Source organism: Notolabrus celidotus, chromosome 9 (assembly GCF_009762535.1).
Source record: "Notolabrus celidotus isolate fNotCel1 chromosome 9, fNotCel1.pri, whole genome shotgun sequence".
Classification (NCBI taxonomy): domain Eukaryota; kingdom Metazoa; phylum Chordata; class Actinopteri; order Labriformes; family Labridae; genus Notolabrus; species Notolabrus celidotus.
This window is the reverse complement of record NC_048280.1, coordinates 2,489,044-2,514,068: the sequence shown is the minus strand read 5'-3', so window position 1 is coordinate 2,514,068 and position 25,025 is coordinate 2,489,044. Positions and strand designations below refer to the sequence as shown.

Below are 25,025 nucleotides of genomic sequence, written 5' to 3'. Positions count from 1 at the left end.
AGCGCCCCACGTATAGAGGCTATAGTCCTCGTTGCAGAGGTCGCCGGTAAAAAGTTAACAGCATGAAGTCCCAACAGTTTTCATATGGTACCCAAACCGGCTCGGTCCCAAAGGTTTCAGTGTGGTCAAGACTGTTTTCATGGTTCTGTTTGGCCCTGCTGGATCCAGTGTAACTATGATGGTTTTGTTTTGTCTTTCAGACCGTCTACAAAGGAGGTTCTTAGGTGGGCGGAGAGTCTAGAGGCTCTGCTGACCAATCAATGTAAGCTTCACCATTTATCCCTGTTTGTATTCAACTAATCAGTGAAGGTCTAAACCATGGTAGACCATGATCATTGGCTGAACAGTCTCCTCCCTCTGTTCTCATTGGTCAGACGGCCTGGCAGTCTTCCGCCATTTCCTGAGGTCAGAGTTCAGCGAGGAAAACTTGGACTTCTGGTTGGCTGTGGAGAAATTTAAAAGGACACGCCCACCCAACAAGATGGCCATCAGAGCTTCAAAAATCTATGACGAGTTCATATCTACGAAAGCAGCAAGACAGGTACCTGTCTGTCTGTCTGTCTGTCTGTCTGTCTGTCTGTCTGTCTGTCTGTCTGTCTGCCTGCCTGCCTACCTGTCTGTCTGTCTGTCTGCCTGCCTGCCTGCCTGCCTGCCTGCCTGTCTGCCTGCCTGCCTGTCTGTCTGTCTGTCTGCCTGCCTGCCTGTCTGCCTGTCTCCCTGCCTGCCTGCCTGTCTGTCTGCCTGTCTGTCTGTCTGCCTGCCTGCCTGCCTGCCTGCCTGTCTGTCTGTCTGCCTGCCTGTCTGTCTGTCTGTCTGCCTGTCTGTCTGTCTGTCTGCCTGCCTGCCTGCCTGCCTGCCTGTCTGTCTGTCTGCCTGCCTGCCTGTCTGCCTGCCGGTCTGTCTGTCTGTTTCTGTCAGGACTTGTGACGTCTCTTCTTTCTTGCTTTTCTCTGGAGGTCAATGTGGACTCATCCGTCAGAGAGTCGACCGATCAGATCTTGCGTCTTGGAGTTACCCTCGATTGTTTCCACCTGGCCCAGGATCAGATTTTTGGTCTGATGGAGACCGACAGCTACCCACGATTCCTTAGGTCGCACCTCTATGCCCAGCTGGCCAATCAGGGCGTACAGACACCAACAGAATCAGTTCATCGAGGCGGTGCTTGGCCTGTTCCTGTCAGCCATTTATGAATGAAGAGAAATTAAAGCTGCGGTCAGGCCGAGGAGAAACTGAACTGAGAGGACTGAGAGAGTTAGATTCAAACAAGTCTGTGGGATTACTGTAACCTTTAAACTTTTCTTTATTTTAACATAAAAGTTGAAGGTGTTGAAACATAAACAAGAGAGGGTTCTGTGGATTAAACGGTTCGCCAACATTTACAGACTGAGTTCATGTTTCTCAACGCTTCCCAACAAGAATCCGTCTGTTGGACGGTTTGTGATGAAATCTGTCTCCAGCATTCATGATCTCCAGAAACGAACTGTAGTGACCTTGATGATCTTACTCTTCATGATGCGTCATCATCAGGTCAACTTTGGCTCATGATCGAACGCCTGCAGGAGCATCAGCCTCTGCTTGACTGTGAGTTTGCAGCTAACTCGCTAATATTAGCATGCTAACACGCTCAGCTAAGTTGGTGAGCAAACTAAACATTAAAAAACAGCATTAGCATTATCTTTGTGAGCATATTAGCATGTTGATGTTAGCATTCATGTAAAGTGCAGCCTCATAGAGTGGTCTGATTAATAATGAGTAGATTAGAGAGATCTGAGGCAGTGAAACTGCTTTAATTCACATTGTAAATGTAAGCATTAAAACACAGAGAGTAACCAGCAGCAGACAGAGAACTCCTGTCTTATATCAGGATTTAAAAAAAAACCTTTCTTTATTGTTTTCTCAGTTTTTTTTTAGACAAGTATAAAAGTTTTTAAATTGTAGCTGCATTAATGAAGTAAATGTGTTTTAATAGCAGAGTAGACCTTCCTGCTGTCTGTAACAGAAGGTTATTAAAAAGTAAAGGGAAGATTTATCAGCTCTCCTGTAAGATGAAAAAATGAAACGTTGAAAAAGAAAGTTTTACATTAAATGAAGATGTTGTTGGACTTGTTGCGGTTGTCTTTTTTTCTTCATTACTTTGATTTTTCACTATGTTGGCGTTCTGCTGCCACCCACTGTCCACTCCTGATGTTTCTGTGCCTGGTCTGTACTTACTCTAAACCTACTGCCCAAAGCCACATCCAGATATACACTACCAGTCAAAGTTTGGACCCACCTTCTCATTCAATGGTTTTTATTTATTTTAATTATTTCCAACATTGTAGATTAAAACTGAAGACATCAAAACTATAAATTAATCTGGTTTTGCCATAATCTGGATTACAGCAGGAGTCAAATAGGACTATCCATTGTGTACTAACCCTACCTCTGAACAACACAACTGATGGTCTCAAACACATTAAGAAGGAAAGTCATTCTACAAATGAACTCCTGACAAGGCTCATGTTCATTAGAAACCATTCCAGGAGACCACTTCATGAAGCAGACTGAGAGAAACCATTCCAGGAGACCACTTCATGAAGCAGACTGAGAGAAACCATTCCAGGAGACCACTTCATAAAGCAGACTGAGAGAATACCAAGAGTGTGCAAAGCTGTCATGAAGGAAAAAGGGGGCTACTTTACAGAATCTAAAATATTAAACATATTCTGCTTTGATTAACACTTTTTTGTAAATCAAATAATTCCATATATGTTCTTTAATAGTTTTGATGTCTTCAGTATTAATCTACAGTGTTTACAATAATTAAAACAAAGCCTGAGTTAAAAAGGACAGATGGGCAGTGAGAGCCGGCACCTCACTGGGGTTATCAAGTGGGCTCCTCCCTTCACTGATGTTTCCTTTAGTTTGTCCCACGACACCTCAGAGAGACTGAACAGTTAACTCTGGCGTCCCAGAGCCAGCTCCCACTGTCCACCATATCCACTCGCAGAACACCCCAATTTAATAACCCAACACATACAGTACTGACACGTTCAACAGACCCAGGCTCCATACATGCAAGCTCCTGGTAGTGAGAACACCAATACTACCTACTCTAGCTCCTGGATGCTAGCAGCCCCAACCACCCAACACACAACAAGAAGAGTCTGCAAAGAGTCTGAGAAGTTAGATTGATTGTTGAGATCCAGTTGTTGGCTACTAGCACCCCCTGGAGGTCTCCTTAGCCACATTCAGTGTCTGACCGAACTCAAGTTTGGTCTTTCAAGACCAGTTTACTTTTTATTTGTGCAGCCAGACATCATGTCAGAGATAAAGCACCTTCCTATCTGTTGTTTCTGGTATTTGGTTGTTTGATGAATAATCAAACAAATGCAACTGTCACCATGTCTCCTCCTCTTCTCCTTTAATTCGTATTTATTCAATAGAAACACTAACACACTTTGACTGTGTGTGACGTACAACTCAACACATAGTCGTACATTTGAAACAGAAATTCTCAGATTCTGAGGGAAGAAAAAGCCATGAAGTGGACTGGAGATGTTTAATATTTGTCTCAGAGTGGAAACAAACAGTGACAGTATTTATGAATAATACATCAGTCATATCTGAAGGACCTGAGTCCATCAGGAGAAGATCCACAGTCAGTTTTTTCACCCAGCCAGGACGTGTTTGACAAACTCGGTGTAGTTGATGTGTCCGTTGGCGTCCTCCTGTCCTACCATGAGCCGGTCCACCTCGCTCTCCGTCATCTTCTCTCCCAGCGTGGAGAGCACGTGACGGAGCTCGGCGCCCATCACCGTGCCGTTACCCTCCTTGTCGAACACCCTCAGACCCTCCACGAAGTCCTCGAAGGTGCCCTGCTCTTTGGTGCGCGCCACGTGCTGCAGCATGGGCAGGAAGGTGTCGAAGTCCAGCAGCTTGGAGTGCATGTCCTCCGCCTTGGGCCTCCCCAGCAGCTTCAGCACCTCGTCGTTGGTGGGGTTGTGTCCGAGCGCTCGCATGACGTCTCCACACTGAGCGAAGTAGATCTTCATCTCCCCTGTGGGTGTCTCGTCAAACAGCGTGAAGGCGTCTTTGAACTCCTCGATCTGGTCCGCGCTGAACTCCACCACGATGCTCTTCAGGTCCACCTCCGGAGGTTTGGGCTCAGGCTCCGCAGGTTTAGCTGGAGCTGGTTCCTCCTCCTTCTTCGCCTCCGGCTTCTTCACCTCCGTCTTCTTGGGTTCCACTTTCTTTGGAGCCATGGTGCAGAGAGGACGGAGGGGGACGGAGGTGCTGGTGTTTTATAGCAGCCAGAGGAGGGGCGGTCGAGGGAAGGAGAGAGTGATGAAGAGGACGGAGAGGGAGGAGAGAGCAGGCGACCAAAGATGGAAGAAAACTGAAATAGAAACACTCAGAGGAGAAGATAAGAAGCTTCCAGATGGAGCTGGACCAGAATGAACCAGAGTCTATACAAATCTGGTTCAGCGGCCCGAGGTAGACCTGCAGGACCTCACAAGAACCAGAGTGTGAAAGTTTCTAAGTTTCCTGTAACATGACTCTACGTTTGAAGGCAAAGAAAAATGTGAAATTTAAAGCTCCAGTTGGGAAGTTTTGTTTGTGTGTTTTGGCGCCCCCTGTGGGCAAAGTGGTGCATCTTATCTCTTCTGAATTTGTTCTGTTCACAAGAAGGTAGAGTTTTTAAACCAAACCTTCTTCCTTTAACCAGATATGTCACTCATGTCGAATTTTAACAGTCTTAATCACGTTATCTGACACCTACCCTGCGGCAGTGATCTTCATCAGTGAAAATATCCATGGAGAAATAATGAAACCTCTCTCTGATGGTCTCATTTGATTTTTTTGAGTCCTGTAAAGACATTAAGAATAATTTCAATCTCTTCCATGATCAAGTAAAACCTCCTCACAGGAGCTTTAATTCAAAACAACATGAAGTATCTTAAAGCGACAGCGTCCACACTCTGTATGAGATTGTTTGTATGACGCAAGTAAACGATACAATGAATAAATCAAGTATTCATCTGCCTTCACTTTTTACAGTGTAGGACACTTTACAGAAGACCTGGCTGCATTTTTAAGGTTCATATTTACACTATACTTCAGTCCGGACAACAAACAACATCTATGTATCTATACTGATTAAGCTTCACGTGTAAATCCCCCAAAAGAGCATAATCCCAGCCCCTGAGAGTCTAAAAAGTACACTTAAATCTAAGTGTATGACAACATTACGGAGACCTAAACCTTCCCAGAGGAAAGTTTTACTGCTCAAGGCTTTCTCTTCTAAGTCTCAGGAGACAAAATTGAGATTTTCACTTCAGCCTCATTCAAGTTTCCAATAGTTCTCATTGGTTTCTCTTTAGTGTCTCCTAAAATTCACTAGGAGAAATAGTTGAGACCATGACATGAGTCTTATTTGAGACTTAAATGAGAGATCTCATTAATGGATCATTTTCTTCTTCTTTTTTTAAATATATTTTTGGGCTTTTTGCCTTTATTTGACAGGACAGCTGAAGAGAGACAGGAAATGTGGGGAGTAGTGAGCGGGGGAAGACATGCAGGAAATGGTCAACTGGCTGGGAATTGAACCGGAGACCCCTGCAATGAGGACTGTAGCCTCTGTATGTGGGGCTCTTAGACCGCTAGGCCACCAGTGCCCAAAAAAACCCACCCCTTTAATTGTAATAATCTGGCTAAATCTGGTCAGCCCTTTTTGCGGCCCATATTTTAAATAAATGGTCTGTCATACCTTGAGATATGAAACCTCTATCTTTTGCAATTTCTCTCAAATCAACTAAATCTTTGTGAAGTTGTTTTGTTCCAAACAGACTTGTAAAGGAAGGACCATAGTGTGAAGTCAAAGAAGAGATCCTTTGACATCTAAATATCTGATCTTGAAGTGGTTCAAATGTTTTAATGAGAATTGTAAGTTTGTGGACAATCACATTGAAATCTTAATTTTGCAGGGCACTATAAATGTTCATGAAAAGATGAGCTCAGGCTCTTTCTTTGCTCCATCTGAGCTCAACTTGAGACACAAAAACTGAGTCTGACAAAAACAAATGGATGAGGTTAGATTGAGAGAGCTCCCTGATTTCTCCACCTGAGCTCTAAAGGAGTCACAACACTTGAGAAATACCTGAGAATCATTTCAGATTTTGATGAGATCTCCTCTTGAACTGAAAGGGAGACTAAGCTGAGACTTTCTGCAACTTTTTTTCTGGAGGCAAGAATGAGAAACAGGAGACATAAGCTATAGTCTCATTTTGCTTTCAATCAGATCTCATAAATGAAACACTTTTGAGATCTCCTCTCTAAATGTATTTTCCTCTGGGTTCTTTTAAAGATTAAAATATAAAGCTCTTTTTTTTAACCCATCAAACTCAATTAAAATGAATAATTTTACTTCAAAACTATCACATGCATATTAAAATATCTAAGTGACTTTTAATGACCGATTGATTTCTGTGTTCATGGGATGCTGTAGCTCATAACTGTCAGTCTGTCAGCCTGTCAGTCTGTGTGTCTCTCTTCAGTCTATTTGAGTCTCTGTGTCTCCTGCTGTGCTGTCAGATAAGCTCTCATTAACATTCTCGGCTGTGATAAGGACACTGATTCTCCATGATGCTCTGTGTCCTTCAGTCTTTAAATAACACGATGACAGAGAGCAGAGCTGCAGTGTGTGTGTTTGTGTGTGTGTGTGTGTGTGTGTGTGTGTGTGTGTGTGTGTGTGTGTGTGTGTGTTGTATATTCTCACTCCTTCATTCAATCATTTTATTTGCTTCACTTGAAGTTCACCTGCTGAGTTGAAGGAGAAATGTATATTGCTCTAAAGCTAATACAACAAACACATAACATCAATCTTATATTTCCTTTCAAATAACTGATCTAAACTAAACTTCTCAACAAAAAAAAAGAACACTCAGACATAAATCAGCATGAAATCAACTCACTGTAATGACAGAAAGCATGTTCCAAAAAAAGTTATTCAACACATACAGTGGGGCAAAAAAAGTATTAAGTCAGCCACTGATTTTGCAAGTTCTCCCACTTAGAAAGATGAGAGAGGTCTGTAATTTTCATCAGAGGTACACTTCAACTATGAGAGACAAAATGAGAAAAGAAATCCAGGAAATCACATTGTAGGATTTTTACAGAATTTATTTGTAAATTATGGTGGAAAATAAGTATTTGGTCACCCAAAAACAAACAAGATTTCTGTCTCTCACAGACCTGTAACTTCTTCTTTAAGAAGCTCTTCTGTCCTCCACTCGTTACCTGTATTAATGGCTCCTGTTTGAACTGGTTATCTGTCTAAAGACACCTGTCCACAGCCTCAAACAGTCACACTCCAAACTCAACCATGGCCAAGACCAAAGAGCTGTCCAAGGACACCAGGAAGAACATTGTGGACCTGCACCGGGCTGGGAAGAGTGAATCTACAATAGGCAAGCAGGTTGGTGTGAATAAATCCTCTGTGGGAGCAATTGTAGGAAAATGGAAGACATACAAGACCATTGATAATCTCCCTCAATCTGGGGCCCCACGCAAGATCTCATCCCGTGGGGTCAAAATGATCATGAGAACGGTGAGCAAAAATCCCAGAACTACACGGAGGGACCTGATGAATGACCTGCAGAGAGCATGGACCAAAGTAACAAAGGCTACCATCAGTAACACACTACGCCGAGAGGGACTCAAATCCTGCAGCACCAGGCGTGTCCCCCTGCTTAAGCCAGTACATGTCCAGGCCCGTCTGAAGTTTTCCAGAGAGCATATGGATGATCCAGAAGAGGATTGGGAGAATATCATGTGGTCAGATGAAACCAAAATAGAACTTTTTAGTAAAAATTCAACTTGTCGTGTTTGGAGGAAGAAGAATGCTGAGTTGCATCCCAAGAACACCATACCTACTGTGAAGCATGGGGGTGGAAACCTCATGCTTTGGGGCTGTTTTTCTGCAAAGGGGACAGGACGACTGATCCGTGTTAAGGGAAGAATGAACGGGGACATGTATCGTGAGATTTTAAGCCAAAACCTCCTTCCATCAGTGAGAGCATTGAAGATGGAACGTGGCTGGGTCTTCCAGCATGACAATGATCCCAAACACACCGCTCGGGCAACGAAGGAGTGGCTCCGTAAAAAGCATTTCAAGGTCCTGGAGTGGCCTAGCCAGTCTCCAGACCTCAACCCCATAGAAAATCTGTGGAGGGAGTTGAAGTCCGTGTTGCCCAGCGACAGCCCCAAAACATCACTGCTCTAGAGGAGATCTGCATGGAGGAATGGGCCAAAATACCAGCTACAGTGGCCACGGTTACATGATGTTTTTTAATTCTGAATTAATACTTCCGAATTAAATAATTCGGAATTAAAGTTTTCTCCTTCGTGTTTACATGGAAATAGTAATTCCGAATTGAGGTTTACATGGAAAACACGTTTAATTGTTTTTATTCAATTCCTCTTAACGTCTGGGGGTTGGGAAGGGTTCTGATTGGACAGGGGCGGGCGTGACGTATTTACGTTTACCGGAAGAAAACAGACTCCAGTTCCTGCTTCTTTCATTTTTGGTTACAACATGGAAGATCACACAATAAGTTCGAATTTCACTTTGATTTTGACTATAGTTTTTAAAAAGCAGCTCGACACAAACGTACTGCTTCACTTTCGTCAGCTGAGGAGGAGAAGAGAGATAGACGACTGGAGAAGGGAGGCAGAAGACCGGACTGTGGCGATTCAGAGCCGGTTAGTGCAACGGCTGCTCTACCTCAGCCTGAAATTTGAGCCCGCCAGCGCGGAGTATGTGCGTCATCGCGACAGGACAAGGGAACGAGCATGCGCAGAACGACCGGAATTAATTTAAAGCGGAATGAACGTATACATGATCGAGGAATTATTCAATTCGGATTTAAAATCAGAATAAACCAGCCACTTACATCGGATTTACGTTTAATTCGGAATTATCATTTTCATTCGGAATTAGGTGTTTACATGGTCATTTTAAATCTTTTTAAAGAGGATTTAATCTTAATTAGGAATTAAAGAGGAATTAAAAGTCTCATGTAAACGTAGCCAGTGTGTGCAAACCTGGTGAAGACTTACAGGAAACGTTTGACCTCTGTCATTGCCAACAAAGGTTATGTTGCAAAGTATTGAGTTGAATTTTTGTTATTGACCAAATACTTATTTTCCACCATAATTTACAAATAAATTCTGTAAAAATCCTACAATGTGATTTCCTGGATTTTTTTCCTCATTTTGTCTCTCATAGTTGAAGTGTACCTCTGATGAAAATTACAGACCTCTCTCATCTTTCTAAGTGGGAGAACTTGCAAAATCAGTGGCTGACTAAATACTTTTTTGCCCCACTGTACATGTATTTAGATTTTTCAATTTGACCCATGTTCCATCTGTTAACATGAGGGAGGCAGGCTCTATGACAGATACCACAACCAGCCGGTAGAAGGAGCTCAAAATGTTTGGGCTTTACTTTAGGGGAGCTGTAATGTCATCCATCTTTTTTTATATACTGTCCATGACTGATAACTCATTATTATCAAAGTTCAACACCGGACTGTGATTGGGTGAAATGTGAGGTGAAGTCTGAGCATTTATCAGAATTGTGAGCTCATTTCATTTCTGAAGCTACCCAGGAATATATAATTTTAAGAACAGATTTATCTGAAATCCTGCCCACATAGATGTTTTTAAATATTTCTCTGTCCACATCTCAACGCAGGCATAGTCCCCAGTGTGTCAAGTCTAGTTTCACTTCTTGACTTTCCCCTCCTCTGTGATTGTGTGCCCCACCCTGATTAGTTGCACCTGAGTCTCATGTCGCAGCTTTGTTTGATGACCCTTTGTGTATTTACCCTCTGTGTTTCCTCCATTCTGGATTGGATAATTAAGTCGTCTCTTATATTTCCGGTGTTTTCATGCTTTCAGTGTTACCTGGAATTCCCTTGTGTTTTCATTTGGACCTTTTTAGATTTAGCTTTGTTGTGCTTTTGTAGTGAGTTTTAGTTTCACTGTTATTTTGTGAATGAGCAGATGTCCCCCGCCATCTCAGCGCATGCACAACACATGCAGCAACTGCCAGGATCAGGTACGTCAGTGCTCTCCACACGAAAATGACTAAACAGAGGTTTAAAAAAAAAATCAGTTTTCAGTGACCTTTAACTTTATGTGTGGACGTACGACCAAAACAAAGAGAAAGACAAAGTTTAAAGGTGACATATCATGCAAAATTGATTTTTTAATGGTTCTCTACCTGAAATATGTGTCCCTGTCTACAAACCCCCTGAAATTGAAAATAATCCATTCTGCCCCTGTTCTGATTTCTCCACCTTTCTGTAAATGTGTGCTGAAACCAGCCGTTTCAGTTTTCAGTGTTTTTCATACGTCAACGCCATCCGGTCTGTAACAGGAAGTCAGAGCTCGGAGCTTGTTCAGCCCATAGACTGTATAAAATAATACTGAATCCCTCCTCCGTTTTTCATTACCTGCACACATGTGTGCTAACAAGGAGCTTAGGAGGGAGGCATGCTAGTTGTAGGCTGTCTTAATAAACACAAAGGTCGGTTTTACTCCCCACGTCTGCAGATTTGAAGATCTGGTGGATGATTTTTATTTATCATGGAAAAGTGCTAGCGCTAGTTAGCATAGCCACATAGCTACATGTCGTAGCTGTAGCTGTGTACCAAGACACACGTCGACATACTGACAATTAAAACAACAAGAAACACAGAATCTGTGACCAATCCTTCAGAAAGGTCCTGCTGCCTTTCTGTCAGAGGTCAGTTTTACTCCCCACGTCTGCAGATTTGAAGATCTAGTGGATGATTTGTATTTATCATGGAAAAGTGCTAGCGCTAGTTAGCATAGCCACATAGCTACATGTTGGTAGCTCTGTACCAAGACACGTCGACATTATGATAAATAAAACAACAAGAAACACTAAATCTGTGACCAATGGTTCAGAAAGGTCCTGCTGCAGGCGCCTCTCCGTCAGGATCAGATTCTGGATCAGATTCAGAGGGTTGAAGTAACGCGGGTCTGTGAGCAGCCGTGTATATTCAGCCAACATGTAAACATTAGATCAACGTGCTGGACAGCCGAGGCCACATCCACTTCCTGAGGGGGCGTGGTCAGAGAGAAAACAGAGTGTTCTGAGGAGGACTGAAGAAGAGGGTTTTTCAGGCAGACCAGAATCTGATTTCAAAGTGTTTTTTTGAGCATAAACTTTAAAGACATGTTTTGGGGACCTCTTAGACCAATATATATTGATGAAAAAAGCGTGATATGTCACCTTTAAGAAAATATTCACACGTGTGGATGAAGAGGCAGAAAAAAAGAACAATCTGAATGCTGAGATCAAAGGCAGCATTCGAGAACTCTGATATTTTAACTAGAACACAGAATTCAATTCAATTGAATTCAATTCAAAGGTTTTTATTGTCAGTTTTCACTGTATATACGAGATACAGGAAAAACGAGCTGCTGTTTCTCTCTTCCAGCTTTTAAATATCTAAAATTTAAATATAAAATATAATAAAATACAGTTTTATAAAAACAGCCTATGGGCACAGTGCAGGTCGGACCTGAATCTCAGAATTCTGAGATAAAAGACAACATTCAGGAACTCTGTTGTACGGTAATCCCGTTTGGACACCTGACTGTGAGGCTGAACATTTTTGGAGAGAAGAGCAGACAAGTAAGGATGGAGTTAATAACCAATAAGTGTCCTTTAAAAGTCAGATATCTATATTAAACTCTGAGAGAAAAGGCTTCATGCTTTAATCCCAGAATTTTGAAGAAGACCTCAGAACGGTAATCCCTAAAGTCCTCTTTGATTATACCAAAAAGAAACCAGTCAATTCCTTTAATCCAGTCAATCTCAATACTTTAATGTGTTCATACAACAGTTTTAACATCTAACTGTTATTACACAGATTATATTATACATTACATGATCAATCTTAAACTCAAAACATCATGACTTTGAAATATTAACTCTTTGTTTCATATTTTCACTTTCACTACACGACCAGTTTCCCTCCAGACCTGGACAAAAACACACGGTGACATCACGTCATGTATTCCCAGAGGAACATTTTACAGCTCAAGGCTTTCTCTTCTAAGTCTCAGGAGACAAAACTGAGATTCTCCCTTCAGCCTCATTCAAGTTTCAAATTGTTCTCATTAGTGTCTCCTAAAATTCACTAGGAGAAATAGTTGAGACCATGACATGAGTCTTATTTGAGACTTAAATGAGAGATCTCATTAATGGCTCATTTTCTTCTTTTTTTTAAAAATATATTTTTGGCCTTTTTCCCTTTATTTGACAGGACAGCTGAAGAGAGACAGGAAATGTGGGGAGTAGTGAGCGGGGGAGGACATGCAGGAAATGGTCAACTGGCTGGGAATTGAACCGGAGACCCCAGCGATGAGGACTGTAGCCTCAGTATGTGGGGCGCTTAGACTGCTAGGCCACCAGTGCCCAGAAGAATCCACTCATTTAATTGTAATAATCTGGCTAAATCTGGTCAGCCCTTTTTGTGGCCCATATTTTAAATAAATGGTCGATCATACCTGTTGTATGAAATCTCTATCTTTAGCAATTTCTCTCAAATCCACTAAATCTTTGTGAAGTTGTTTTGTTCTCAAACAGACTTGTAAAGGAAGGACCAGACTGTGAAGTCAAAGAAGAGATCATTTCACATCTAAATAGCTGATCTTTAAGTGGTTCAAATGTTTTAATGAGAATTGTAAGTTTGTGGACAATTACATTGAAATCTTAATTTTGCAGGGCACTATAAGCGTCATGGAAAGATGAGCTCAGGCTCTTTCTTTGCTCCATCTGAGCTCAACTTGAGACTCAAAAACTGAGTCTGACAAAAACAAATGGATGAGGTTAGATTGAGAGAGCTCCCTGATTTCTCCACCTGAGCTCTAAAGGAGTCACAACACTTGAGAAATACCTGAGAACCATTTTAGATTTTGATGAGATCTCCTTTTGAACTGAAAGGGAGACTAAGCTGAGACTTTTTACAACTTTTTTTCTGGAGGCAAGAATGAGAAACAGGAGACATAAGCTATAGTCTCATTTTGCTTTCAAACAGATCTCATTGTTGTCTAGGAGACATAAATGAAACACTTTTGAGATCTCCTCTCTAAATTTATTTTCCTCTGGGTTACAGTGACATAAAGAAGACTGAACAACAACATCATCCAATGAGAGCACAGCTCCAGGTTCACACTGATCTCTGATTGGTTAACACAGCTTTAAAATGATGCTCATGTTATTTATAGTTCATGTTAGGGGGGCGACGGAAGGGACTGCACTGCTGCATTCTGGGACATCAGGAGGGTCTGAAAGCACAAAAAATGACCAATCAGTGTCTCTGCTTTCTTCAGTTATGTCTTTATTTTTTCACCTGTGTTTGAGAGAAAATGAAACTGTTGATCTGATCTGATCAATAAATACCTGATGACTCCTTTTGAGGCAGTTTTTCTCTGATGACTGAACTCAGGTCAGCAAATACCTGATCCTCATCTTGCTCTGCATCCACCTAAACACACACACATGTTTTGTTATTCATGTTGTAAGGTAAATCTGTACCTGCAAGTATGCCGTTGTGTCAGAAGGTGTAGCTTAGTATGTTAAATAAGGTTAAATAAAAAAGGTGTAGCTAAGCATGGGTAGGTGTACCTGTGTCTGAAGGAGTGTGTACCTGTCTCAGCAGTTTTAGCTGTTTGTAGTATCTCCTGACAGACACGATGTTTCTCTGAAATGTGTCCAGGCGTTTCCGGAAGGCGTGGCTACTGTCTCCCAGAAGGCCGAGCTCAGTGGCTCGCCGTTGCAGACGACAGCGCAGCGTCTCATTGGAGCTAAGCATGAGCATCACTAAGTCAGGAGAACCAACCTGAAGACGGAGACATTCGGAAGGACAAAATGAGTAAAATTGTCTTTATCAATAACACGAAATCCAAAGTCTCATACTGTAGTTCTGGTTGGTCAATACCTGTTCATGGAAGCTGAGAGCTTGGTGAACGTCTCGAGGGAACCCGTCCACGATGAACCCCTTGACCTCCTGCTGACCAATCAGCTGTCTCCTGAGCTCTGAGATCGTTTCCTCCTGCAAACACACAGAGTTTGTTTAGAGTCACAGCAAAGTGTCTCGGGTCTGAGTAAGGGTTGGTTCAAACGTTGTTGACTCTGACCTGTGCTCCCAGCTCTCCATGACTCATCATCTGGGAAACAACCTCCCACCTCTTGCTGGGGGAGGCTTGGCTTAGCAGCTGCCTCCTGAGGAGATCGTCCAATGAGACGACTCCGAGGTTGAAGCTCTGAGCTAGTCGAGATGCTTGACTTCCTTTTCCACTTCCTGGACCACCTGAAGGCACGAAAGAACACTGGTTACTCCCCTCAACATGTCCTCAGTTTGAACCTGTCAGGTACCTCTAACCATCATGGGATGAAGGGAAGTAGGCGCTAATGGGTCATTGGATCCCAACATCAGACAGGAGCTCAGAGGACTTGTTGTGCAGTCCAGCTGAATGGTGGCCTTGATATATTTCCATCATGTTTGGACATCTAGCTTGTTCTGGTTCTATTCACTTACCAATGATGAAGATAACGACGGGGCGGGGCCTCTTTGGAGGTTTGATGCTGACTTCCTGCTTGAGTCCAGAACTTTCTGTCATGTCAGAGTCCGAGTCTATGGAGAGCTGAGATCGGACTGGAGAAGGAGGATGACCTAGAGGAAAGCCACATCATATCATGAGACTTTGATTCCCTAATGTGTTTAGATTAAACCTCTCACGATCACAACTCCTCAGGACCAAGCTCTTTTTGAGATCCAGACGTACAGACCTAAACAAACTCCCCAGGACAACTGAAGTTTTGGACAGCCCAACTTTAGGAACAAAAACCTCTTTGAAAACCAAACTCCCAAAGAACTGAGCCCATTTCAGGATAACTAACCTCCATGAGAATTGAGATCCCAAAAAACAGAGACGTTTGAGAAGCAACAAACCAAGCGTCAAACTTTTTGGGAAACAAACTCCTGTGGTAATTCAACGATCTGTCCAAAAGATGACATTTTCTTAGGTTCTCAAATGCAAAACATTTCCAAGTCCAGTTGCCTTTTGGGTTAAACCTTAAATTACCATGAGAGGGTTCACAGATAAACCCCAAACAATGAAACAGTTTGAGAACCAAACTCCCAGAGAACCGAACTCTTTGAGCACCAATTTTCCATCCTGTTCCCCTGAGTTCCCCACTCCCCTGATTACCATGCCTCACCTCTGTCTGGTTATCCTCATTCCCCTAGTGTATTTAAGCTTTGGATACCTCTGCCTGTTCTGTTTGCCTGCCTGTGTACTGAACCTACATTTAACGGACCTTTGAGTCTTGCAGTTGGGTCTCATTGGTTCAGAACCGAATTCCCAGAGGTCATTTCAAACTAAATGTTCAGAGAACTGAGCTCCATGAAGACAACGACTCCTTGGAAATAATCCCAGATCATTGCACTCCTTGGAAACCAAACTTTGGGAGCTGTCGTGTTTGAAAGCGTAACTCCAAGAGAATCAAGTTATTTCAGAAGCAGTCTGTTGGATGTTGGAGAACTGTATCTGTGAAGGACTGAACCTTTTGAGGACCAAACTACCAGAGACCCTCACTCTTGGGAAACAGATGCCCTGAGCAACTTTACTATACAACTGCAAACTCTGAGGACTCAAGTTTTTGAGGACATACTCCAAGACATCAAACATCCTTAAGAACCAAACTGATGTAGAACCGCCCTCTTTTGAAATGGAACTTATTGAAACCTGACGTCTTCGGGATCAACCCCCCCGATGAACTGAACTTTACAAGAGCCAAACTCCTGACAGGAATGAGCTCCAACTGAATGCCTACAGGGGAGAATTTCTGAGAGAAAGAACTGAGCTTACAGAAAAACTAAAATATCCAACTCCTGTAGATTACCTCCTGTGCTGACTGTCTCTGGTTCTTCCTTCTTCTCAGTGTAGATAGCTGGGAGGGTGTCTTCTGGTCCAGACTGAGCTTGGGGGAGCGCAAGGGGAAATAGTTCAGAAGTTATTTGCGGAGGTTCTAATGGAGTTTTATTGTTAATGGGGGAAACCTGGGGTTTCAGAGGGGGTAGGACTGTAATTTTGGGCTTGATGGGGGGAGTCAGGGGCCCAGAATGTGTGGTTTGGGCTTCTTCCATTGTTGTGGTTATTGGAGGTGTTAGTCCAGGTGTTTGAGTTGATGTTGGAGGCTTTGGTGGCGTTGTTTGTGGTAAAGGGGGTATGGTTTGGCATTTTGGGGTTGCTGGTTGGGATAAAAGTGCTGGAGTTTGGAGTAATGGGATTGTTTTGTTGGGTTTTATAGGAGGTATAGTTGTTGTTTTGGGAATTATTAACTGTGTTGGAGTTATTTGCGGTATTAGTGGTATTATAGAAGGTAAAGGTGCTGTCCTGGGGGGCACAAATGCTGTCCTGGGAAGTACAGATGTAGTATTCAGGGGTACAGATGTTGTTCTTGGGGGGGGACAGGCTGTCCTGGGAAGTACAGATGTAGTATTCAGGGGTGCAGATGTTGTTCTTGGGGATGCAGAGGCTGTCCCGGTGGGTTCAGTTGTAGCCTTAATTGGTACAAATGTTGTCCTAGGGGGTCCAGGCTGTTGTTCCTCCAGGTGGATAAAAGTGTCCCAGGTGATGGCCCCAGGACCTCCGAGCCGTGTGGTTGTGAACAGGCAGCTGTGCAGGAAGCCGATTGGGTCCTCAGGATGGTGATACAGGAGACCTGTCAACAAACTCTGAGACACGGATTACAGTGAAATTTAAAGAGCCAGTCCTGTCCCTGAAGCTTGATCATGACTCAGTCTCCCTCTGATTAAACAGTTACATGTGTTAACTGTTTGAAACTTTATTGTTCTTTTCAAAATCTTTTGTTATTTAATATTTTATACCTATGATACCATACAGCATATAATATGATACAATACAACATCTGATATGATACAATACAACATCTGATATGATACAATACAACATATGATATTACAAAATGATACAATACATGATTATACAGTACAACACGATAAAATATGATATGTGATACAAAAAGATACAATATGATATAATATGATGCAATACGATACAATACCATATTACAAAAAGTTAGAAATGAAACAATATTTTAAGATGTGATGCGATAGATGACGTGATAATACAGTATCATGTGATATGATACAAAGTGATCCTTGATTTCTAAAGGTTATCTCTTTAAATTTGACATTTGTTTCTACATCTATAAGTAAGAGCTGCTACCAACTGTCTACCAAGTGTCTTAAGGTGTTTGATACGATACTATAATACGAAAAGATACGATACTATACGATACAATGCCATACTATGATATGAAAACATACAACTTACGATGTGATGAAATGATGAGATATGATATAAAATGATACAACAGGATAAGATAGAAAAGATTCCATACGAAATGGTATGATACGATACGAAATGATACGATAAGTTACGATACAATAAGATACGATAAGATACGATACGAAAGGAAAAGATAGGATACAATACGATAAGATACGATTAGATACAATACAAAATGATACGATAAGATACGATATAAAATGATACGATAAGATACGATAAGATACAATATGAAATGATACGATAAGATACAATACGAAATGATACGATAAGATACAATACGAAATGATACGATAAGATACAATACGAAATGATACGATAAGATACAATACGAAATGATACGATAAGATACGATAAGATACGATAAGATACGATAAGATACGATAAGATACGATACAAAATGATACGATAAGATATGATATAAAATGATACAATAAGAGACGATAAGAGACAAAATGATAGGATAAGATACAATACGATAAGATACGATAAGATACAATAAGATACGATAAGATACGATAAGATACGATAAGATACGATACAAAATGATACGATAAGATACGATATAAAATGATATGATAAGATACGATAAGATACGATAAGATACAATATGAAATGATACGATAAGATACAATACGAAATGATACGATAAGATACAATACGAAATGATATGATAAGATACAATACGAAATGATACGATAAGATACGATAAGATACGATAAGATACGATAAGATACAATAAGATACGATAAGATACGATAAGATACAATAAGATACGATACAAAATGATACGATAAGATATGATATAAAATGATACAATAAGAGACGATAAGAGACAAAATGATAGGATAAGATACAATACGATAAGATACGATAAGATAAGATACAAAATGATAAGATACGATAAGATAAGATACAAAATGATAAGATACGATACAAAATGATACGATTAGATACAATACGATAAGATACGATAAGATACGATACAAAATGATAAGATACGATACAAAATGATACGATAAGATACGATAAGATACGATATGATACAATACGAAACGATACAATAAGATACGATACAAAATGATACGATAAGATACGATACGAAATGATAGGATAAGATAAGATACGAATTGGTACGATAAGAGACGATAAGATACGATACAAAATGGTACGATAAGAGACGATAAAATACGATAAGATACGATACAAAATGATACGATAAGATACGAAAGGATACAAAATGATACGATTAGATACAATACGAAAGGATACGATAAGATACGATACCATACGAAATAATACAATAAGATACTATACGAAATGGTATGATATGATACGAATGATACGATAACATACAACGCAATACAGTACAATATGATGCAAAGTTGATACATGATATGATATGGTACCATACCTTAAGATATAATAAAACAATTCCATAGGATACCATACAACTTGATATGATACAATATGCATTATTGTCTCCAAAGGAAAATCATCTTAGACTTCAGTGATGTGTGATTGAGCTGCCTCAACATTAGTTATATAATCAACAATTCCCACGCAAACAGACAAGCTTATACCAATGAAAACTAAATATTTCATATTATCTATATTGCACATTATTTACTCTTTAAAAACGTTATCTGAGTATCTCTGTCAGTCTGACATTATAACTGGCATTAACTGGATATTTTCAGTCTGCTTTAATAATCCCAGTGAACAGCTGTTGACTTGATGAGATGCTTCTCCTCCTCTCCTTTAGGCGCTGTAGGTCCCTCATCTTAGCCACTTCTGTGATCTCAAGCACAGCTACCTTAGAAACCAACATGCCCATCATGCTGAAACAACTCTTACAATGGACTGTTGAGCTCCAATCTGTGCTAATCAAAGCCACATTGAGCCCTTTGTTGCTATGAACCAGCTGCACCTGCTGAAGCTGCTTTAATTCAGGTCCTTGATTTCTAAAGGTTATCTCTTTAAATTTGACATTTGTTTCTACATCTATAAATAAGAGCTGCTACCAACTGTCTACCAAGTGTCTTAAGGTGTTTGTTAGAAAAAGTGATAGTCTGAAAATTAGTGTAAACATGATACAGAAACAGTTTTAGTCATCGGCAGAAACTTTAAAAAGTAACAAAGATAGAAAAGAGTCTCACCTCTAGCAGCTGAGGGAGGTGATGGTGAGACAGGTAGTCCTTCACTTCTTTGCTGTTCAACATCTTCTATCTATCTATCTATCTATCTATCTATCTATCTATCTATCTATCTATCTATCTATCTATCTATCTATCTATCTATCCTTATTTCTGTACTTCTGTCCTCGCAGCAGCTTTTCTGTGACGGCGTCTGAGTGACTGACAGCAGCATCAGGTGGCTGGAGCTGGTGCCGTGGTAACATCTGTGTTTATTCCTATTGTTTTTGTACTAACGGGGGCTAATGAGCTGGTCGGACACATGAGCATCACCTATGACATCATCATGGTGACACAAGGTGGGAGAGCCAAAGGCTACAGACACGAGTCCTGACTGAACTAATCATAGAACTGTGGACAGTTCTACGGACATGAGGAAAGAGACTATACAAGGAACTGAGTTAAAGACTAAAGACCATATTGAACCGTAGCTGAGCTGCCAGGAATGAGTCTGTAAAAAGATCTCAGTCAGAGCATTAGATATGTCAGTTGTATGTGAGCTCCCTTGTCTCGTAGGTTCCTCTGGATCTCTGCTGCTGTGGACGTGCCAGACTCCAGCTGCTACAACTACTACTATCAGTCTTTCCACTATCATCTCTCTCTCTCTTCATCTCCCTCTATCCCTCTCTCCAACACGGTCTCAGCAGATGTGTGTCTAACATGAGTCTGGTCCTGCTGGAGGTTTCTGCCTGTTAAAGGAAGTTTGTCCTTGCCACTGTAACTTGCTAAATGCTGCAAAGTGCTCTGCTCATGGTGGATTAAGATGAGATCAGACTGAGTCCTGTCTGTAAGAAGGGACTGGATCTGATCCTGTCTTGATGTTGGGTCTTTATTAATAATAGAACATAGAGTACGGTCTAGACCTGCTCTGTTTGGAAAGTGTCCTCAGATAAAGTTTGTTGTGATGTGGGGCTATGTAAATAAAGATTGATTGCTGCTAGAGTCCGGCACATCCGTCGCAGCTGGAGTCTGGAAAGTCCACAGCAGCAGGCCGTCTACGTCAGCGACTCAGAGGAACCTACGACACAAGGGAGCTCAGGGACTCCAAAAGGTCTAAGGTTAGTAACTTTAATGGGACAGGAAGAGTTACAGTAAGAGACAGGCAGAGAGAGGAGAAGATGGTGTCAGAAGTGTGTGTCAGTTCCCCGGCAGTCTAAGCCTATAGCAGCATAACTAATACCTGGTCCAAGCCTGATCCAGCTCTAACTATAAGCTTTATCAAAAAGGAAAGTTAGAAGCACTCTTAAAAGTAGAGGGGGGGTCTGCCTCCCAGACCCTGACTGGTAGATGATTCCAAAGGAGAGGTGCCTGATAACTGAAGGCTCTACTTCCCATACTACATTTAGAGATCCAGAGGAACCTACGAGACAAGGGAGCTCAGGGACTCCAGAAAGGTCTATGGTTAGTAACTTTAATGAGACAGGAAGAGTTAAAGTAAGAGACAGGATCCCAGTGTGTCAGTCTAAGCCTATAGCAGCATAACTAAGAGCAGGTCCAAGCCTGATCCAGCTCTAACTATAAGCTTTATCAAAAAGGAAAGTTTGAAGCCTACTCTTAAAAGGAGAGAGGGTGTCTGCCTCCCGGACCCTGACTGGTAGATGATTCCAAAGGAGAGGGGCCTGATAACTGAAGGCTCTACCTCCCATACTACTTTTAGAGACTTTAGGTACGATGAGCAGGCCTACATGTTGGAAGCGTAGCATTCTAGAGGGGTAATAGGGCGCTATGAGCTCTTTAAGATACAAAGGTGTCTGACCATTCAGAGCTTTGTAGATCAGAAGAAGGATTTTAAATTCTGGTCTAGGTTTCATGGGGAGCCGGTGTAGAGAAGCTAACATGGGAGGGATGTTTAAACTAAAAGAAGCATACTCGTCTGTCTGTTGTTGAAGCATTTTTTACACTGTAGAAACTTTATGTCAGACTTTTTAAACTCTGCTGAACACACTTAAAACACAAGTGTGTGTTTTACTGTGGTTGTTTGTGTGTGTGTGTGTGTGTGTGTGTGTGTGTGTGTGTGTGTGTGTGTGTGTGTGTGTGTGTGTGTGTGTGTGTGTGTGTGTGTGTGTGTGAGGCCCACAGCAGCAGAGCAGCATTCTCTGGGTTCGACTGAATGGATCTTAACAATGCAGGAATGTGCGTGTCTCTCTCTCGCTGTGTGTGTGTGTGTGTGTGTGTGAGTGTGTGTGTGTGTGTGTGTGTGTGTGTGTGTGTGTGTGTCTATTGGAGGCAGGATTTGGAAGCCTCTCTTTGGTTGTTATAGTAACCGTGATGTAAGCCCAGAGGGGGAGTTCGCCCTCTCTCTCTCTCTTTCATTGTGTGTGTGTCAGTGTGTGTGTGAGTGTGTGTGTGTGTGTGTTTGTGTGTTGTAGTGCATGCGTGTATGCAGCAGCCGATGACCAGATTTCAAACTGTGGGACGAAGGAGCCGGAGGAAGGAAAGACTGAAGCGGAGGATAAAAGGAGAGGAAACGACGAGAGAAGAGAAGAAGTGGAGGAAACTTTTTGATGTTGAGGTGAAGTAGCTGAGACTCAAGCTTTATTCAAACCCTTCCATTCATCTGTTTTTGAAGCGTTCATTTAAAGAAATGCTTCAAACTGTGTTTATTTTTACGTCTGTCTCATCTGTTCACCAGACACAACACGACACACTGAAACTTTGAAACCTCACACACTTTCTCATGATGGATTTCTGGATTTTGCTCTTAAATTTGGACTCTCTGGGCTTCTGTTGGTGTGGCCACACTGAAGCTTCCTGTGTGCAGTTTCCTCTGACGGCCACTAGATGCCGCTGAAAGCTTTTATTTTTGCTGAACGAACCTTTAAAAGCCGTGAACGCAGTGACACTGTTCATTAAGGCATTCATGTGTGTGTGTTGGAGAGTGTGTGGCTGTCTTTTGTGTTGTAAATGTGATTAGACACTCTGTGGTTTTGTGTTGTTGTTGACCTACTTCTGCTGAGGCTGAATGAAAGCAGACCGGAGCTGGTCTGCTTTAAGGTGGACTGTTTGAAACCAGACTGCTCTGGAGACTGTTTGCTCTTTTTTTGTGGTCGTTTTTAATTTGGTTCACTCGTCATTTTCAGGACGATGTGAGGACCACTGATGGGACACAGTTCACCCTGTCAGTGGGTAGAAAGTAGAGGAGTCACAGAGGATATATGTTTCTGATATGTTGGATAAAAACACTTAAGACCACAATAAAACCCTCAGCTTGTTTTAACAGGTGTCTTTAGCATCTTGTGCTTTAACAGCTACTAAACAAGAACTTTTTAGTCCACTATAGGTAGTTCTGATTGTTTGACATCACCATCTGTTATACGCACTTTCCACAACCCACCCAATTCAGGAATTCAGACATCTAGAGAGAACCACATGATCCATGGTGGTATCCAGATGTCCAGACTGTAACATTGTAGATTAATACTGAAGACATCAAAACTATGACATAATCTAGTTTTGCCATAATCTGGATTACAACAGTAGTCAGATAGGGCTATCCATTGTGTACTAACCCTACCTCTGAACAACACAACTGATGGTCTCAAACACATTAAGAAGGCAAGTCATTCTACAAATGAACTCTTGACAAGGCTCATGTTAATTAGAAACCAGTCCAGGAGACCGCTTCATGAAGCAGACTGAGAGAATACCAAGAGTGTTGGTCAAGCTGTCATGAAGGAAAAAGGGGGCTACTTTACAGAATCTAAAATATTAAACATATTCTGCTTTCTTTAACACTTTTTTATTACTTAAATAATTCCATATATGTTCTTTCATAGTTTTGATGTCTTCAGTATTAATCTACAGTGTTTACAATAATTAGAATAAATATAAACCCTTGAATGAGAAGGTGTTTCTAAACTGTTGACTGGTAGTGTATTTAGCGCCAAATCCCAACAAATGTTATCCTCAGTCTCTTTCCAAACAGAGCAGGTCTAGACCTTACTCTATGTTCTATTTACTAGCATCAAGACAGGATCAGATCCAGTCCCATCTTACAGACAGAACTCAGTCTGGTCTCATCTTAATCCACCATGAGCAGAGCACTTTGCAGCATTTAGCAAGTTACAGTGGCGTTCCTGTGTTCCTGTGAAGTCTGCAAGAGTCGAGGGTTGCCTAACTCAACATCTTTTCCAACTAGATTGCAAACTCAGCAGACTTCCAGGAGCATGCATGGACTGCAGACTGCACACCTCGTTGATTTTAAGCGATGCAATGACGCTCTGGTTTTTGTAATCACCAGGACTCAGCTTGGATGTGGGTCCCTGCCTTACTTCTGGTTTCTCTCTCTGTGTTTTCTAGGTTAAGCGCCTCTCACTGATGAAAACAAGGACTTTTGCCCCACCCACACCCCCACAGCTCCATCATGGCTGACAAAAAACTCTCAGGTGTACCCTCTCCCTCCCTGTCTTCACCGTCTCATCAGAACGGGAGAATTGGGGGAACATCATCCAAGAGCTCTCCACGTCCCCATCGTAATGGCAGCCTGGAGTCTAGACCAGGATACCACAGCAGTCCCAGCAACGCCAGGGCTGCTCCCCAGCCTCAGTCTGCAACCAGCAGCAGAACATCCAGCTCTAGTTCACCCCTCAGGACCCTCATGGGTCTTATGACTTCTTCAGCACATAGTAGTGGTTCTGAAGGCAGCTCCACAAGACCCCGGGGTCAGAGTCTTGGCTCTGCTCTGAGCTCCAGGACCAGAACTTCATCTTCCAGGAGCAAGGTAACTACAACCTGCTGTTAATGCTTTTTCTTCAAAGTTTCTGGGAGTCGTCACATTGTACTTTTTACGTTCACAATGTCCAGTGGAACGTGACGCATGTTTTATAACCCATGCTTGATCCCTGTGTTGTTGCTGTAGCGTAGGAGCAGCCAACAGGAGGAGCCAGAAGCCTTGTTAGACCTGATCCTGGAGTGCCAGGGTCAGAGACTGGATGACCAGAGAGCTAGTGTCAGCTTGCTGCCAGATCCAGGAGCAGCTGCTCTGTGTGGGGCCTGCAGCCAAGATCAGCCGGTACTGCCCAGTCTGGACTTCTACTACATGCTCATACACTACCAGGTACCAGCATCTCAGTATGTTCATTTCATGGGACACTGAACTGGGATTTGTCTGCATTGTTCAGGACAGAACAAATTGGTTTTGTTTCCAGCCTGTCTGGTCTTTCTTGGTGCTGGTTTTTATCCCACTGACAGTTTATACAGACTGTCAGAGACTGTGGGGAGGTGGGAGGTTCAGATGACCAAACGCTGCTGGTTTGAAGTACAGCTGTTGGTCAAGGAACAAGGCACAGGTCTCTGTAGACTACAGGTTCAAACTGGGTACAAAAAGAAGATCAGGGGGAACTAGGGCAGTTGTTCTCAAAGTGGGATCCT

The 25,025-nt window shown here is 42.0% G+C and overlaps 3 protein-coding genes and 1 pseudogene across 3 annotated transcripts in view; 2 read left to right on the top strand and 2 right to left on the bottom strand.

Moving 5' to 3' along the window:
* Positions 1 to 2,106, top strand: part of LOC117818661 — a 39,795-nt pseudogene extending 37,689 nt beyond the window's left edge.
* A 1,421-nt stretch (positions 2,107 to 3,527) lies between these two features.
* Positions 3,528 to 4,351, bottom strand: cmlc1 (cardiac myosin light chain-1). The gene has a single exon (XM_034692249.1). The coding sequence runs from the start codon at positions 4,242 to 4,244 to the stop codon at positions 3,651 to 3,653; it is 594 nt and encodes a 197-aa protein (XP_034548140.1). The 5' UTR covers positions 4,245 to 4,351; the 3' UTR covers positions 3,528 to 3,650.
* A 5,575-nt stretch (positions 4,352 to 9,926) lies between these two features.
* The window catches only part of gpsm1a (G protein signaling modulator 1a), a 19,433-nt gene continuing 4,334 nt past the window's right edge, over positions 9,927 to 25,025 (top strand). Inside the window, exons 1-4 of the mRNA XM_034691267.1 lie at positions 9,927 to 10,102; positions 21,886 to 22,167; positions 23,955 to 24,375; positions 24,514 to 24,711. Coding sequence (XP_034547158.1) covers positions 24,019 to 24,375; positions 24,514 to 24,711 — 555 coding nt within the window. The 5' untranslated portion in view covers positions 9,927 to 10,102; positions 21,886 to 22,167; positions 23,955 to 24,018. The remainder of the gene's footprint in view (positions 10,103 to 21,885; positions 22,168 to 23,954; positions 24,376 to 24,513; positions 24,712 to 25,025) is intronic.
* On the bottom strand, positions 13,169 to 16,492 carry LOC117818404 (adenylate kinase isoenzyme 5-like). Its single transcript, XM_034691266.1, has 7 exons — positions 15,989 to 16,492; positions 14,622 to 14,756; positions 14,221 to 14,393; positions 14,022 to 14,135; positions 13,731 to 13,922; positions 13,484 to 13,568; positions 13,169 to 13,368 (listed from the first exon to the last, which is right to left on the bottom strand). Exons 1-7 carry the CDS (start codon positions 16,230 to 16,232, stop codon positions 13,310 to 13,312), a joined length of 1,002 nt encoding a protein of 333 aa, XP_034547157.1. The 5' UTR covers positions 16,233 to 16,492; the 3' UTR covers positions 13,169 to 13,309.